The sequence below is a fragment of the Pholcus phalangioides genome, unplaced genomic scaffold (assembly GCF_987345545.1).
Source record: "Pholcus phalangioides strain wild (caught in Gottingen) unplaced genomic scaffold, Ppha-v1.0 ptg000022l_1, whole genome shotgun sequence".
In the NCBI taxonomy this organism is placed as follows: Eukaryota; Metazoa; Arthropoda; class Arachnida; order Araneae; family Pholcidae; genus Pholcus; species Pholcus phalangioides.
Window position 1 is genome coordinate 38,070,153 of NW_028301615.1, and position 18,922 is coordinate 38,089,074.

Genomic DNA, 18,922 nt, shown 5'->3' on the forward strand with positions numbered 1-18,922 from the left:
CGGCAAACAAGAGACCAAGGTTCGAATCTCCGTGAAGGTAGAGATGAATTTTCTTCGTAACTCATCATCATCTCCAGATATAACCAGTCTTATATTAACAAGTGGAGAGGGTATCGTTCTCAACATATATCACGCAATCTGGTGGCCCTGGTGTCATTTACGAGCTGCTAGTTGATTGCTGCCATTGCACGGAACCATTCAGCATGTATACACACGCTCCAAGGATAAAATATTGTTTCCATAGTGGTAGAGAACTCGTCCGTCAAACAAGAGACCGCGGTTCGAGTCCCCGTGGAGAAAGTGCGAATGCTCCGATACCCCGCGAAACTCCGCGCGGAAGTTTTCTGCTTTAGATGGTGGTGGCTTGCCCAGGCTGATCAAGCATCTAGTTGCGGCTCTGGGTGTGTGTTGCTCCATACAAACCACCGGCTTGTCTAAAGCTGTCTTCTCTAGTCCTGTCTAACCGGTGTGCGCTCAGCCTAAAAAAGCTTTAGCGGTCTCATCGAGGGTGGAAAAGTGCGAGGGTGCTAAGTGGCATTGAAATCTCTAGCGGACTCATCGTCCTCCGCCAATGTTCATTCGAGGTTTCCGCTCCTAATAATAATAAATCGAATGAAAATTTCCCTTGGAAAAAAATACATATCAGAAAACATAATGAATCCAAAACCTTAAGCAATAATGGTTCACAATAGCATAGAATTTTCAAAACCATCGAGTAGTACTGACGTTACGCATTGCGTACTACGGTGGATGATGAGTCGGCCTGGGGTTTACAGTGGCTGTTGTCTTGGATACATCAGGTCAAGCTAGATCACACATATGGGACAAATCTATTTTTTTCCTAGAAGTCAAATGTGAAAGCTCGAACGATTCTCGATGCGCATTGAAAAATTGCACCATCCAACGTTACGTTACGTGGCGTAGCCAAGTCTTATCTCGCGCTTGGAGGCTTATACACGAATATACCCTCGGCCAAGTCCATGTCCCTATGAAACATTGAAAGCATGTGATATACAGTCGAATCCCGTTATAACGAACGCCAAGAGACCGGAGGAATCACTTCGTTAAAACGAAATTTCGTTATAAAGGAATTCCAGGTTACCTAGCATTGTTCCTATGTAATATTTGGGAGATTAGAAAAGTGTTCGTTAAAACGAGATTTTCGCTATAACGGTTTTCGTTAAAAAGAGATTTTTGCTATAACGATATTCGTTAAAAAGAGATTTTTGCTATAACGGTATTCGTTAAAGAGATTTTCGCTATAACGGTATTCGTTAAAAAGAGATTTTCGCTATAACGGTATTCGTTAAAACGGGATTCGACTGTAGTAGTGTATATAACATCAGATTTAGTGATTGTAATTAAACAAAATGTGTGATAGGAGTACGTAGAGGAAATGCTTTCAGTATCAATACACAAATGATAATATACGCATAAAACAAATATCTTACACGAAAAACATATGTGAAAATATGTTCTACATCAGTGTTTCCCAAAGTGGGCGATATCGCCAGTCCAAGGGGGCGATGGAACCAACTAATTTAACATAGGATCCTATGGGTTTATTTGAGTTGAGGGGCGATGAGAGAAAAAAAAATTTGAAGAAGGGGGCGATGGAACAAAAAGTTTGGGAGAATATGTTCTACATAAACACACTTATTTATTAATTTCAGTTTTTGGTATAATTGTTATTATATATGGCCTTATTATGGCCTGGCTACACAGTTATCCGTCTTCTTCACGTACGGGGCACCTGTGGCCAGTCTACACGTGTCTCTCCTTCTTCACGTGCGGGGCCCCATCGGCCTAACTCTACACCGAAACTCATACTTCTTAATGCCGTATATTTCAAGGAAACTTGGAAGAAGCCATTCAGCATGCATGATGCCATTTTCCACAAGAGTGGTGCTGAATCAAAACAGGTGAATAAGGGATATTTGTCACTTCAAACGTGTATTCATGAACACCAATCGTAGAATCAACCGTTAATAGAATGTTTCACCAAAACTAATCCCATTGGAGACGGCCATCTCCCCACCGTCCGATTTGGGGGCCATTTCTTGGAATTTCTCTACTGTCCCACCTGGGGGGGGGGCATACCACTCTAGTTTTAATACCTCTTCCAGTGAGGGCATCACGATTGTGGCCCGCTTTTGTAATGAAATTAATTTACGCTATACTTCAAGAGGTTTGCAACGCAAATAGAAGCCAATGGTGGCGTCTTATAGGCATTTTTAGGGCAAATCCAGTTTTGTGTGCGCGCGTGCGTGAGAGAGAGATAGAGAGTTAGATATATATATACCTACCACTCTAGTTTTAAGGAAAAAATTTACGGAAAAAATATTTAAATCAGAGTGGGGGGGGGGGGTATATATATATCTATATGTACCCCCCCCCCCCCCCCACTCTGATTTAAATATTTTTTCCGATCTGGGCACCAGGCTCGAGGCGCACATTCGTAGCGAAATCGATTTATGCTACACCTCGGGACGTTCGCAACGCAAGTAGACGGCTTCGGTATCGTATTTTACTAATTTGACAGACAAATCTGATGATGACAATTTCATTATGTGGCTACCTACCACGCGCTTCAAGACGAAAAGAACGTATTTACGTCAAAACATGCCCAATATCTTTTCTAGGAGAGTTTGCAGAGGTTGATTCGATTCCTGGACCGTAACCTACATCTACTCCACAATAAGACGCAAGCTGCGGGATCTAGGGGACGACATTCGCGCTCGGAGGACCCGTCTTACGAGCCAACAAGAGAGGTAACACGGTTACCTATTAAAAAGTATAATTTACGGCCAAGAAGAAAAGCATCGGTTGTTTCACCGACACCTAATTATCGATATAATTTACGCCCAAGAAGATAAGTGTCAACTGTTTCATTCTTTTCCGGCGGGTGTGAGTGAAATGGAGATGCCGGCCATATATACGTCAATTTAAAGCTTATTACAGCTTGATTGATGAGATTGGTATATTCTAGATTGGATAAACTCACTTCCAGATTCTATCACATACAAGAAAAAAAATTATTCTTTGATTATTTATGTAAGGACTATTACGATTACGGACTGATTATCTGTGGATGATGCTATATGATCACAATTTTTACTCCAGATTCTTTACTGTATATATGTATATCATTGTTATTTTCACATAAATTAATAAATTTCCGGATACACCCATCCCCCGGGGAAGCTTCGATATCTCCCTGAGATGGAAAGCGGGGTGTGTTCGGTCCTTCAATGTTCAATGTCTGTTTGGAACTTTTCACTTCCCTTTTTTTTTTCAGTTCTTATTTCTGTTAGCTGTGCTAGTCCTATGAATAATCTAGGATCCGTGTATTATTGATTGATTCAAAATAAGGTTTCAGTGCTCATGACCTTGTTTTGAGACTCTTTATATAAGCACATCCACCGAATTCCCGATATTTTCGTTTCTACTGGGACATACATGAACTAATACACTTTCTATAAATTGGTTATATACGTCTCGATCAGGTTGGGAAAAAAGAGGGGAAAAACACACTACATGGGTATCGTAGCGCAAAAAAACCCTTAAGTTAGATATTATTCAAAGAAACAAGTCATGTGTGTGTGTGTATCATAGGATGATAATCGAAAATATTCATCAAGGTAAATATTCATCGTACACATGAAAATTTTACAATAACATTAAAAGATATGACAGGATATGAGTTCCGTTCAGTAAGTGCTCAATAATAATATAAGAAAATCAATATCTACAAGGAAAAACGCAACAACCAAACATAGGGTGTCAAATTACGCAGAGATATCCGAAAAATCAGATATAGACAAAAGATACAAAAAAAAATAGAAAAGAAAAAAAAACCACTAAAATTCTAGTTACGAAACAAATATTCAAATAACGACATCGTAACCGCAACGTGACGTTCGGACAAGACATGAAATCCGCAAATGGGAAATAAAACCGAAAAATAATTCTGTAAATAAGAACAAAATCTCGTAACGAACTAAAAACAAAGAACAGTCACGTATAACTAATCGACTCCGCTGCAGATGCCAGTTGCGAAATACCTCATCTGAGGTTTCTGTGTTCAGTCGACAAAAAATCGCTGCAGAATATGTAAAAAAAATCTCCAGCGCGTCGTTTTTTTTTTTTTTTCGTTGTTAGCTCGGTGCTTTTTGAATCGCTTCGCGTAAAACGCTGAAAACAAAGCCGACTCCTGGAAAATAGAAGGAAATTACAGAATTAAAACAAAATGAATAAATTTCGAATATATCTCCCACTCAAAAAATTAGAAAGAGAAGGACGGGGGAAGGGCACACCTCTTAGATAAAATAATCATAGCATAAATAAAATAAAAAATCCCTGAAAAATTTTTTGAACAATTTTTTAATCATTATTAGTATTGTTTTTGTTTTTTTCATGACACTAATACAAATACAACGCCACAACAGACAAAATGTCCAACGAGGTGGCTGAGAAAAAGATGCCCATAAAAATATGGATGTCATATATTTCAAAAATATATTTCAGTATCCTGTAAGATCGACTCGAGCCAAAGCAAAATGACAAAAATGACTTGGTAACAAAAACACTTCTTGGCCAAAACAGGGTACTAGCAACCACGGATAATTATTTTCTTCTCTCCCACAATATAAAGGGTGTTTCAAAAAGAATCACCCGATTTGAAATGCGTATATTACGAAAAATATTCAACACATAGACACTTAAGATTGATTTTATATTACATGGCTAATCATAAAGTTTTTTTACAAACCAAATTAAAGGTGCTCAATATGTCCACCTTGGGATGCACGGCATATGTCTATACCAGTGGTTCTCAACCGGGGGCCATATGGCCCCCTAGTGGTACTGGGATACTTCAAGGGGGCCACGGAAAGAAATGGAGAGAGGGGCCATGACAGGTGGTTTGGAGAGCTGCAGAGAGCTGAGAAGAAAAATTAAGGTGTGAAGAAATGAGGGTTTTATATTAGTGAATATACACTTACAGAATCCAACAAAACCACCCATAAAACCAGGGCCGTCTAAGGGCATGGTCTACATTTTGCATCAAGCTCCCTAGGATGGGGTTTTTCGTAGGTCCCCGCTAGATTTTTCACAGACCCCTTCTCTACATTAAATTTACAGTGAGAAAAACAAAAAATTATGAAAACCATATCAGGCTCCGGGCTGCATCTCTGTCAGTCCCACTCTTGTGAGGGGTCATGCCCGGGGTCTCATGTCCATAAGTGGCCCCACCATATGTATAGTACAATCAATTTTGAAAATAAATAGGAAATATGTAGGAAGTTTATTTCCAGCTAACTATGGGCTACCATAGCATACTGCTACTTTGCTGGGGGGATCATGATGTTGAGACGGTCCTGATAGAACTCGGACAAGCGGGGAGATCAATAAATTCTAGGCCAGTGGTCAGTGGAGGCCAATTTTCTTTGCAAAATTTTCGTTCAGTGTAAATTCACTGAAAAAATCATTTCAATACGTACAAAAGATCTTGCTTTTAGATGAGAGTTGAAGACTCTGGGTAAAACAGGGGAGCCACGAGAAAAAAAATATGTTCCAAAGGGGGCCACGGGCAAAAAAAGGTTAAGAATCACTGGTCTATACGGTCGTCAAATTCATCCCAAACTTTTTCGAGCATGTTTGCTTCCACGGCTGCTGTTATGCGAATGTTCAGTTCGGCTAATGTAGCTGGGAGGGGAGGCACATAAATGTAGTCTTTTAAAACCCCCACAAAAAGAAATCGCACACTGTTAGGTCCGGCGATCTTGGAGGCCAGTGATGTTTAACTGAATCCTCAAGTCCCGTATGGCCTATCAATCGTTTAGGAATGCGATTGTTCAAAAGTTCTTGAACGTCCAAGCTCCAGTGTGGTGGTGCCCCGTCATGCTGGAAAATGAAGTCATCCGAATCGGTTTCTAACTGCGGGAAAAGCCAATCTTGACAAACACTGAAGTGGCGGCCGAAGGAAAAGCGATAGCGCTACCTGTCGGCAACTGCGTGAAACTCAAGATTTCCTTCTTTCTACCTATACATTATTCGATCAAAACGGATTAAAAGCTGAATAGTTATGACTTTTTAAATCGGATGATTCTTTTTGAAACACCCTGTGTATTATTCTTTTTTTGGGGAATTTCCACAGTCCAGTCTGATTTTTCCGCAGAGGAATATGGCATGTCTGGTTTAGTAGTAGTAGTCCAGTCTGTCAACGCTCTTCGACAATCCACACAGCAGACATGTAAGTTTCTTAAGAATGACCCGCTTTTTCTAGACCACTTCTAAAAGCACTACGCAAAATGTGTAAATTACAAAGTCTGCTATAAATAACTCAAGATGAACCAGATGATTTTACTGCGTTGTCCATCGCTTTTTTTAAAAGAAATGTGTAATCGTGTTGCGTAATCGTTCTGAAAAATAAAGCACTTTCGTTTCTAGCTCTTTGCTGAGCGTTGTAAATATTGTTTATGTCTCAGCATGCCCTAAAAGTACGGAAGACAATTGAATGTTATTGGGTATCATATCAGAGTCGCAAAACCTAGAATATGCCTATGTACCCAACTGCTTTGTCATGCAAACTGTTGTTTCACCAATACACAAAATGAGCACTATAATTTTCAATGACGAATGTTAGTTACTGTCCAAGACCGTGAAGTAATAATTACAAAATTACGTTTTTTCAACCAGGCAGAAGTTTTAATCACTACTATACTTGTTGAACCCTCAAACTAAGCAAATGAAAAATTCATAAACGACTAAGGGCGGTATTCAACGACATGGTTTAAGCTACAGTCACAATTTTTTGATAAGAGATAGACACGGATTGGTTAAATTCAGGGTTTTAACCAATCTATGTTGATCTCTTATCAAAAAATTGTAACTACAGGTTTAAACCATGTCGGTGATTACGGCCTAAATGACCCGCCTACACTCCCACAAATGAATTTAAAAACGATACAATTTCTGCTTTGGCAGAATCATTAATTGCAATCTACTACATTCATTATTTGGCATTATATCGATGTAATTCCTCCCTCAATTAAAATCACTTATACGAATTTTGTTCATAGGTTTGGTAAAAAAGGAGGAAAAGTAGGACAAAATCTAGGAAGAAGGACAAAAGTAGGACATTTCACAAGTAGGAAAAGTAGGACGAGTGGGAGTCCTGGAATATATAATACGGAGACGATGAATGCGAAGGATGACGATCACGTCAAACGAATCACCACGTGACCGTGACTAAGTTAAATAGAGCGGCAGATCAAATTTATATAAAACAAAGATCTGCATCTCCTTCATCTTGGAGATCATTAATGGCGTGATCATATTTCTAGATATTATTATTGTTTTGGATTTAATTTTATCTTTTTTTATTATTATAATTTCCCAAATCCCCCAGAAACAGCAATTATTACCCTTCCAACTGTGATATTCCGCCATTACGCAGGTTTGGTCAATCTTCCATCATCTTTGATTTTTTTTCCATTTTTTGATATCTCAATCTCTCATCTTCCATTTTCTTATTCCTCATCATCATCTTATTTTTTTTTTTTACCAAGAAAAGTTGAAAACCCTGTTGTAACTTCCAACGAAAAGTTGATTGCCTCTTGGCATTATCAAGTTGTCTTAATCCCTGTTTGCATCATCAACGAACCATACCGTCTTCCGGCAAATATTTACTATACTCATCAATATAACCATTTTCATTTCTCTCTTAATTATGTGGGGGAATCCATGAGTCCCTTGTACTCTTAAAAAATAGTGATAACATATTGTATCTATCTTTCTAGAATATTTTTAAACATAATCCGTTCCTCATTATATCACACTCAACAACACATAACCAATCTTTCTACACAATTCTACCAATATATTACAATACAGACAATTACTATCAATTTATTACCAATGTGACTAATACGATTAATTCACCGCGTGAACATCTGGATAACAATATTAGCGGGATATTCAATTTTCGCGCACAACGACGTCGAATAATGAATGTGCTAGAGTCTCGTTACCTTGATGAAATGATTCCACGACGAAATAATTATCCAAAAACAAAGAGAGGCGAAGATACAAAGGAAAAAAACGAACGCCCTACTGGGATGGACACCAAAAGACCAATGACCGGGAAATTCGAACCAGACAAAGAAGCCGGTTGGTGTATATTTTGTCACCGAAATTTTGGCCGCCCTTGCATTTAAAAGCAGTTAAAGGGTGAATTCGGTGCCCATTCTGGTCCGGCGCCCAGTGCACCAGACCCGCCGTCTTACCTCGTGTTGCCAGTGGACGATGTTTTCTAAGTCATCAATGACGAATTCATCGACCCCCTTGTTAATTTACACTCGTTTCTAGTTCTTCGTCTGAATTTTGAAAGCATGACCTTTAAGACCGTAATATTTGCTAACTTTAAAGTTTCCGTTGTAAATTTTTGCGCCCCGAACACGTGGATAACCCTTCTGGAACCCGGCTCTCCTGGATTCAAGGAACTACGAATGAGAAGAGTAATTTTCTACCCGTTCACTTGATTCACCATTGAGGGGACGGCAACAGCTGTCCCAACAAACATTCAACTGGAACGTGCTGTCATCTATTCTTGAAAGATTTCAAAATGCCAACACACTCAATTTGAAAATATACTCGAAAATATCTATATACGGGCGATCGGATTCTGGTGAATCTGACGGCCCTTGTCTATTTTCTCTATCTACTTTCGCTTAGCCCGTGGTCACCATCGAGCTTATATTACTGGAGGAAGTATGACGTCAGCGGTCTCCGCTTTGGCAGTGCTGAGAACGGTGTCCGAAACATCATTTTTCGGAATATCACGTGACTCGGTGAAAACACACGCACTCCCCGTCATTTTCTAATGGCATAAATAAGAGTTTAAACAATTAAACGAAAGGGGAAATAATTTTAGCATCGATGAGATAATTCCAAAATCATTGAAAGAGAATTTCAGAATTGATGAAAGGTAATTCCAGAATGAAGAAAGAGAAGGAAAAAGAGAAGGATAATTCCAAAATTAATGAAAGCGATAATCCCAGCATTAATGAAAGATAATTCCAGAATGATGAAAAAGTGATAATTCCAGAATGATGAAAAAGTGATAATTCCAGAATGATGAAAAAGTGATAATTCCAGAATGATGAAAAAGTGATAATTCCAGAATGATGAAAAAGTGATAATTCCAGAATGATGAAAAAGTGATAATTCCAAAATTAATGAAAGCGATAATTCCAGAATTAAGGAAAGAGATAATTCCAGAATTAAGGAAAGAGATAATTCGAGAATTAATGAAAGGTAATTCCAGAATTAAGGAAAGAGATAATTCCAGAATTAAGGAAAGAGATAATTCGAGAATTAATGAAAGGTAATTCCAGAATGATAAAAGTGATAATTCCAAAATTAATTTAAGCGGTAATTGCAGAATTAAGGAAAGTGATTATTCCGGCATTAATGAAGCGATAATTCCAAAATAAATGAAAAAGCAATAACTCCAGAATTAATGAAAGATCATTCGAGAATAAATGAAAGATCATTCGAGAATAAATGAAAGATCATTCGAGAATAAATGAAAGATCATTCGAGAATAAATGAAAGATCATTCGAGAATAAATGAAAGATCATTCGAGAATAAATAAAAGATCATTCGAGAATAAATGAAAGATCATTCCAAATTGGTGAAAATGATGATTCCAAAATGAGGAAAATGATGATTCCAAAATGATGAAAATGATGATTCCAAAATTAATGAAAGCAATTATTCCAAAATTAATGAAAGCAATTATTCCAGAATTAAGGTAAGAGATAATTCAAAAGTTGATGAAAGAAAAAATTCTAGAATTATAATGAAAGAGATAATTTCAGCATTGATGAAAAAGTGATAATTCGAAAATTAATGAAAGAGATAATTCCAGAATTAATGGGATATAATTTCAGAATCAATGAATGAAATACTTTTAGCATTAATAACAGAAGTAATTTCAGCATTAATAACAGAAGTAATTTCAGCATTAATAAAATAAATAATTCCAGCATTAATGAAAGAAACAAATCCAGAATTGATGAAAGAAATTATCCCAGAAGTAATGGAAGAAATAATAATTAGTAAAGGAAATAATTCCAGAATTAATGAAATTTTTCAGCATTAGCAAAAGTTATGTAAGTAAAGTTATTCCAGCATTAATGAAAGAAATTATTCCAGCATTAATGAAAGAAATTATTCCAGCATTAATGAAAGAAATTATTCCAGCATTAATGAAAGAAATTATTCCAGCATTAATGAAAGAAATTATTCCAGCATTAATGAAAGAAATTATTCCAGCATTAATGAAAGAAATTATTTAATCTTTTTTTTTATCTTTAAAAAAAGGATATAGAACTCGTCTAATCTTTAAAACAGAAAATTTAGACTGTTCATTTCAATAGGGAAATTGCTTCAGGAACTGCGTTATTCAACGAGTCAAGTGATTTCCTTGAATTCGATGTCGCTGCCGTCGAGATGGCTGGAAGCTCCCTCCAGTAATATAAGTTCGATGATGGTCACAGATGACGCGTTCCGAAGTAGTCGCCTTTATATCGGATCGAAAGCGAATGAATTTCTCAGAAAAATACCAAGCCCCAGTCTGAGAGCTCCGGTGACCCTCCCACGCGTCCGCAGGTGCCGAAAACATACGCCCAGGTCTATGTCCCATCTTTTTACGTCCAACCGTTCAAAAGTTGTGTTATTTTGAAATATTCACTAGTGACTCCGTTGGCGGACCGGTCACCAGGACTGCGGGGGTGGACGAAGGACGCACGGACGTGCCTCAAATACTCACCCTTATAACTCGCGAACCAATGGACTCACAGACACCGGACTAAAACCTACACCCACTGAAACGACTCCACGCGAAACAACGGGGTGGGTAGCGATGTCCCCCGATTACAGAGGGACAAGAGAAAGAACGGGGGACCAGGTTAATGGGTGACCTAGAGCGTGTGCAAGCATATGAGTGACCAATACAGTGCGAGCACTGTTTGGCAGTGTGAATGACTAAATGGCTGACTTTACCACGGGTATACTTGCAGGAGTGTGGGGGGGGGGGGAGATTAGTCGAGAAAATTGGACTAGAATTAGAGAAAAGTGGCAAAACTCCCAGACTTTTAAACATTTGTCTCTCTCTCTCTTATTCATCTGCTGCCGTCTCGCTGGTGGTCACAGACAGAACCGCAATTGGGTGAGAGAAGGCCGGTCCGGTGCCCGAGGACTAGAGAGGGTTCCGAATTTACCCTTTGACTGCTCCTTTTCCTCTTCTAGTTGTGGCCTTGGCCGCAGATGATGCGTCCCTATTCTTGATAATAAGACCTAGATGGACGTTGAAGAATACATTTGACGCATCTCTCAGGCGCCAAGCATTCAGAGCTGTGATGTCCCCATCTTTGGCAGCGGAAACAGATGATGAGTTGCTGTGTGCTCTTTTCCTTAAATTTCTCGACTTTTATCTTGAGATGATTTTTAACTCCAGTGTATCCTCGTTGACTCCGGGATTTGGGGAAGATCCACCTTCCAAATAGGTAGTTTCCTTCCAACTCTGCATCTTCGAAGTTGCTGAATCTTTAAGACCTGAAAATTTAAATCCTGCAAAGAAATATTCTCTCATTTCAGTTATCAAGTTCAAGTCCCGTGATGACATTAGAGTCTGGTTTTTCACAATTTAACAGGAATGTGTGAAATTCGATGTCGTTGGCCTCAGATATTGATCTGGTAATGAGGCGATGTTCATTAGCATTCTCTGGACGGACCGTTATTCTTTCGTTCACGGTTTTTGCCTGAAATCCAAAGGGGCAGATCAAGTCCAAATCTTTGGAAATTTTTCTCCAGTTTTCTGATATGAATGGGAGTTTTCCACTTTCTGCAACTGTTGTTAACAGTCTGCGTCTCAATCGGGATGACCTCCTCCTCAGCCTTAACCGCGGGTTTACTTGAGACCTCGATGTGGGCTCGTGGCTGTAGAGATATGGTCAAGTCTCTTTCACTTGAATCTATTTTTCCCGGCGACGGAAATGGAACAGGAGAGAAAATCGGGGCCACCGATTTTTCTGGAGATCGAATCTTCTTCTTCCGTTTCCTCTTTCTTGCTAAGTTACAGGAATCAGCATGGCACACACTTCTTGATTTGTAGAAGCTCTCAGACATAATCAGACAACCTTTTTTGGTCCTTCCACTCATCCATAGACTCCAGTCGTCTTGCAATTACGGAGGTTTTCCGAACTCGTCGTCTCTACAAGTTCTCTTGGTCTGTGGAAGGTCTGAGATCAGGCTGCTTCTGGAGTTAGAGCCTTCACAAGATGAAGATAACAGCATTTTAGTATACCGCTCGCCATAATCAATCAATGCAACAGTATTTTTACAGGAAATTACCTTTTTAAAAACATACTCGTAGGTCTTTGTCTCATCTTCCTACGTGTAACAGTTCAAAAATTATGTCGTTTTAGCCTTTCCACCAATCAGCTACCACAATCAGATACCACTCGTCCACCCCTGATTACAAACCCTTATAACTCGCGAACCAGTGGACATGGAACAGCTATTCCACCAAATCGATGTTTGCGGAAAAGATGGGATGTGTCACGAGGCCCTCTGATGACGGAAAAGGGAACTTCTTCGAAAACGCCTGTTTCAGTCACCCTACGATAACCGGGACGAAAACATGGGACTCTCCATATACGACGCCCCCTCCCCTCCTGAACTAGAGAAAGTGAAGACACACACAGAAAGTGAAACGTTTCTAGGAAAAATATTGTGGAATTTTTTTTCTCGCATGAATATTCAATTGTCGGATTTCACAACTGCTACAGATTGTCCGTAGTCTCTACGGGCGGCTGCACTCAACTACAGAGCTGTGGGAAATAATCTCGATACTACGGAAATCATTTTTTTTTTCGAATATTATCTTTCATGTTGTATTCATTATGTTTCACAAAAAATCATATAGCTTCATGATGTAAATTTATGAAGAGCAGCAGCCAACGGGTGGAGACCATCAACCAGCAACAGCAACATGAACAGAGTTCATGTTCAATGTTCTTGCTATTTTATCGGTCTTACATTGTCCATCTAGTATTTAAAACTAAAACCAACCATAATTGTCCATAATGGCTCAACCAGCAACGGCTCTGCCGAAGGCCAGCCTGGTAGAGGTACCAAATAAGCATGTATATCTCGAGATTCTTCTCGTGGCTCGTTCTCGAAGAAGGGAAAATGAGACTGGAGACGCCGACACGGAGCTGAAAGTTGCCAGTTGTCCGGTGTGCACGGGACTCAAGTCCTTATGCTCGAGAGGGCATAATGAATGTACATGCTGCGTTTCATTGAATATTCCTTAAGTGTTGGAGGGGGAGGGCTAAGCCCGATCGTGAAATTTATTGGGGTGGAAGAGGTGGGGGCACAAACAGGTTAAGCGCCCAGCCGTCGGTGCCTGTGAGTATACATTCTCTTTGGGGGGGACTACATTCGTCCTCAAACTCTTCCTCCCCTTGTATACGAAAGTAATTATGGTTTATTTTAGTTTTAAATACTAGATGGACAATGTAAGACAGATAAAATAGCAAGAACATATAAACGTTATTTGGTTCTATGGATCAGTTATTCTACCAGAAAACAGGATGAGTCCATTCCTCTTATTAACGATGTAAAACAAGAACGGATGGTCAGCCAAGAATTCAAGGATTACTGCAGGCTCCAGTTTAGCGCTGAGAAAGATTTTGACGACTGTTGCTGCGGCCGCTTCACTTCCTTGCTCGTTGATGTCGATGACGGCTTTGTGAAAGACAGAGGACACGACCAAGTTGCCTTTGTCGCTGATCCCAGTGAGGTCAGAGGAATCCGTGAAAATATCCTGGATACCGAGAGCAATTAGAGGGTCTTTCAATTCCTGCTTGTATTCGAGACTGAACTTCGGAATCCTGACCACGTTCAACGTTTGGATCTTTAGCTTGGAGAAGACGTCGCAGAGTTGGGACGAGCTCATCGGTAGGTCGGGGATATCTTGGGCTCTGCGAGGCAGGGTCAGGAGCATAACGATTTCGTCACCTACGTAAGGAAGCTGTAGGTACTTGTATCCTGTTTTTCCATCTTCGTGAAAATAGAAATTGTGTGTAAACATGTTCATCATTTTTACCTGAAACATAAAGCAGTAAATTAGTGGCTCATTCGGCGCTATTAATATGTCAACATAGCGCAATAAACAATTCAACATGATTCCCACGTTCAATGTCCTTCAATTTTTCTCACGCGCATCGTTTTCCGCTAATATAGTGGCCCTATCTACAATAAGGTTTAAATATCAACAAAAAGCACTTGATCTTCATTATTCAACTTTGAACCTCCGGAAAAGAATTTTTCATAGCCCCCCTCCCCTCCCACATACACATTGGCGTAAGCAAAGGGGGGGGGGGGTTGATGCTGTAATCCACCTCCCCAAGTCGTTATTATAGAGTTATTTTGCAGGAAAAAACGTGAACAACCCCCTCCCCCAGTTCAGAAAGGGAAAATTTTCAAATCCCCCCCCCCTTCAAGAAAATTCTGCGTACGACTATGCATATATTTAGGTAAGCCGTAATGTAAAAATAAGAAATAATGAAAATCTTCCCAGATCCGTAAATTTCTTCAAGGTTGTTTTGGAGGGAACTATATGGTGTCCATTATAGACGACCTATGTTTTATGTCAGATCCCATTTGGTATAAAACCCTTAGTTACCCAATGGTAGCTGGTTCCCTTAGGTTGCTCAGTTCCCTACACATACGAGCATCGCACTTTATGTTATGGAATAGAAAACATATATGTGTGTGTTACGGTAAATGTGATAAATTATTATTATCATAAGGTTGTTATGCGTACTTTCCACAACCGTCTTGGTAAGTTTGATAAATTTATAATTTTTACCTGTGAATATGCATCGTTGATAAATTTGATAAATACTTGAAATTTATCGCCTTTGCTTGCTATTGGTGTAATTGGGGAATTTAATATGAAAAAAAATCCAAATAAGTCTGGTATGTGCGGCGAATATACCCTGACATAATGATAACAAATTTTGCGATCGTACCCGATATAATGATACAATACATGCATGAATTGTCGTGTGTATTTATATCCCCAAAAAATTTTATGAGTACGATTTATCATGTTTTTGTAACGATGCGACGCTTGGGTATTACGCATAATCGCCGATAAAACTGATTAATTTAGTTAAATTTATCAAACTTACCAAGATGCTTGGAAAATATGCGGCATTTCTGGAATTTGAAACTCATATATAGAGTAACCATGTATGAACCGTATTTTACGAGTGGTTTTCCGTATAAGTTTGGCCGTCCCGAATGTTTTATATAAAAAAAAACCGTCCCGTTTTTTTTCCTTATTTTCCTTCAGGCATAATTGATTCTTTTAAATTAAGAATTCATATTTGTTCATGACTTATAAATTATATTATGGCTCTAGCGCAAAATTAATAATAGCCAGATTCATGCATTCATCTTATACACAGTGATCTCTCACTTTTGCCGTCGGTGAAAGGGAACAAGGAAACGACGCGTAAGCGAGAGAGTAAGCAAATAGCATTATATACTATTTACCTATAGGGGCTATTCGAGTATTACGACAGCATCGATGGGATGGGGGGGGGGGGGTAACTATTTGCTTATTACTTTTGATGACAATTGGGGAGGAGGGGTTTCGATGATGCTAACGTCATCAACCACCCTTTATAAAAATATGAAATATACTTAATGGCATCTTACTCTGCGCCAAAAACGGGAAATACCTTTTGATAGTTTGTGGGCACCTGAACTAACATTCCCCCTATTGATAAGTCCTCTACAAAGCCACTTATACATACAAATACAAATGCAAGGCCACAACAGGCAAAATGCCCAACGAGGTGGCTGAGAAATGCGATCTCTAAATATTCCGTGAATCCTTCAAATGATCTGGTAATGTGTCCAAGCTGCTCAAGTACTCTAGAAATGTGTCGCAGGTCACTTAAGTGGTTGCTTTGGAACTGTGCCGCGCGTCACTCAAGTGATCAGTAATTATGCCGCGGATCACTGAAGTAATCTGAGAATTGGCCGTGGGTAACTTGAGTGATGTAGAACGGCACTGGGTGCCCTTAAGTGATCTAAAACTGTGCCATATGTCACTCAAAGGATCTCTAAATGTGCCACGAATCGCTTAAGTGTTCTGGATGTGCATCAAGTATCACTTACGTGAACCGTGAATGTGTCACAGGCTTATTTGAGTGACCTGAAAATATGCCACCGGCATATTAAATGCTCTAGAATTGTGACACGGGACACTTAAGCGATCTGTAAATGTTCCGCTTGGTTCATTTTTACAAAATTAGGTTTGAAGGGGCAGGCCACGTCAGATAACTCCCAGGACCACATTTGGTCCGCGGGCGAAGGGCTTAAGGACTTATCAAATATGGCTTAGGAGGTTGCAATGAATTTCTTAAAAAGAAATTTTGAGTTCTTCAAATAGTATTGAAATTAACAGAAATCGAATATAATAACACATAAAAGTATTTTCTTCCGAAATTTTAATTTAAAAAAATATGTTTTGCATTAAAAAAACTAATTTTGATCGTCTGGGGTCCGTAGGGGGGGCAAGAGTCCTCCTATGCTCCCCCCCCCCCCCCCGCTTACGTCTCTGATCCCACCCATATGCGTTAGGAGGCGTGGGGCAGAGCTGATGACGAAATTTTGCTGAGAAGAGGAGGGTCAATAATGGCTAAAAATTTGCTGACGTAATATTTGAACGGCCCCTAGCCTTAGACCGAAAGTGCAGAATATCGTCTTATAACTGAGAGAAACGTAAAAGTGAGAGAATTTGTCAAACATATACTTTATTTTAGTGAATTAAATTTTGACTTGCAGCATCCATCATTTTTGGTGATTTGTCAGCAATTTTAGCGATAGGTGGGGCAACTTTACTCGTCTTTGACAATATTTTTTCTGCTAGAAATTACTACTTTACTTGAATTTGGCATTTATTTCGGCTGTAATTGGCAATTTAACTTACCTTTGACACTTTCCTCTAGATGTGAAGGACAACTTTACTTTTCTGACTAATTTTTCTAGCCGCAAATGCCAATTTCACCTACCTTCGACAATTATTTTGGTTGCGACTGGCAACTTTACTTGCCTTTCATAACTTTTTTTTCGGTGATATTCCGTATTCTTATGGAAGAAAAATGGTCAGCCTAGGTATTTATCCAGTTGTGTGTATGGATGCTTTTTGCACAGGAACAAATTTCGCTGCCCGAAGGTTGTGCACTCCTGCTTTTAGCTGAAATTGTCTATAACAGTTATGCAGAGAAAGTTGACTTACCGGAATCGGTAAAGTGAAAATAAGCAAGATTTAGTTTGATGGAACGTTCAAAAATAACTAAATTGATTCGATCATAACTAGCGTTCATGGACACCCGTTTGCAGTAAGGAATATCGAGTGCTCACCTGTTTTGTTTTACCATCACTCTTGTGGAATGTGCCATCTTCTGTCTTGCGCTTTTCGAACTGCGTCTTCCAGGTTCCCTTAAAATATATGGCATTCAGGAGCAGGAGTTTCGTCTGACTATCCAGGTCGGAAACCATCTCCTTTATCTTGCCGTGAGTGATTTTGGCTACCCATCCATTTATATCTTGCTTGGCTGATTCACCCGCTTTTGAGAAATCAAAGTGCATTACTAACACCTGATTAAAGGCTGCCAGGTCGTTTATATACTTTTCCTTCACTGCAAACCCGTCCTGCAAGAACAGTGCATTCGCCGTCTCCAATGTGTAATTGCCTCCCGCATTTTCCAGATAATTTCTCGAAAGAGCCTTGAAAGATTGCTGCAAGCCACTTAGGTCACCGCTATCTAACTGCAGGGTGTTTTCGATTTGGGTGGCTGATTTGCGCCTCGCACCCATATATACCATCACGATCGCGGTATATATGCTGAACGGAGATATGAATAGGTTCTCAGTCTGGTTCAGTTTTCTGCTCAGCTTGAACCCGAAGTCGTTTATGTTTTTGACCAATGGGATGGATGATCCACACAGGTCTGTTGAACTCACGGGAGAGGACATCATGATTAACAAAAGAGCAGATGCGAATAGTAACACGTTGAAATAAACCATCTTTTGTCCGTCCTATATTTGCAATGGAAACGAGTAAAGTTAGTTTGTGGTGAAGTACAGAAAAATTCTTGCTATGAGTAATTTTTAGAATAAAATAGAATGATCTCAACGCATGCGCCAGGTTTCGAAGCAAGAAGAAGGTTTTACCTGAAAAAACGAGAACAACGGCAAACACTTGAGGAAAAATATGGCATATAGCAGATCGAGCGGCTTTCGTGCTTCTCACGAATAAACTTCAAGCGGGTCCTGTCAGAAATTGGTTGCGATATTAATTTTCACATCAAATGATTTCAGATTGAAAACATGAACACACCTGTTCACCATTGCGCATTTTCACTATTCCGTCGTTAATTGGGAAATTTAAGTATCGCTAGTCCAATAAAAGTGTACGAGAAACAGGTGTCACTCATTTATATAACATTCTCTCTCTCACACACTCACTCACACGCGCGCGCGTGCGCAAAACAATCTTTTGTTCTTAACCCGTCCAATGTTTGGGACGTAATATTACGTCGGAAGTTCTATGGAAGAAATACAAATATCATTCTTTCGCCTGCCAAGGTGTGTACGCCGATTTGAGATAAGAATGTAACCTTGAGAAGTTTTTGTGTGAGTAGATATAAAAACACGCTTTCCACTCGAAATCTTCTTTTCCTTTTTTCTATGCTTATCTTTGCTTGAGGGGTCGTACACAAGAATAATTTCGTAGAGAAGGGATTCAAAATACACTAGAGTGCGTTA

General features: G+C 39.4%; 1 protein-coding gene across 1 annotated transcript; it reads right to left on the reverse strand.

Annotated features, from left to right (window-relative positions):
* Positions 1 to 12,812: 12,812 nt before the first annotated feature.
* On the reverse strand, positions 12,813 to 18,432 carry LOC149070382 (leukocyte elastase inhibitor-like). Its single transcript, XM_089249942.1, has 3 exons — positions 18,329 to 18,432; positions 17,516 to 18,193; positions 12,813 to 14,180 (listed from the first exon to the last, which is right to left on the reverse strand). The coding sequence occupies exons 2-3, from the start codon at positions 18,179 to 18,181 to the stop codon at positions 13,635 to 13,637; spliced, it is 1,212 nt and encodes a 403-aa protein (XP_089106068.1). The 5' UTR covers positions 18,182 to 18,193; positions 18,329 to 18,432; the 3' UTR covers positions 12,813 to 13,634.
* Between the last annotated feature and the right edge of the window lie 490 nt (positions 18,433 to 18,922).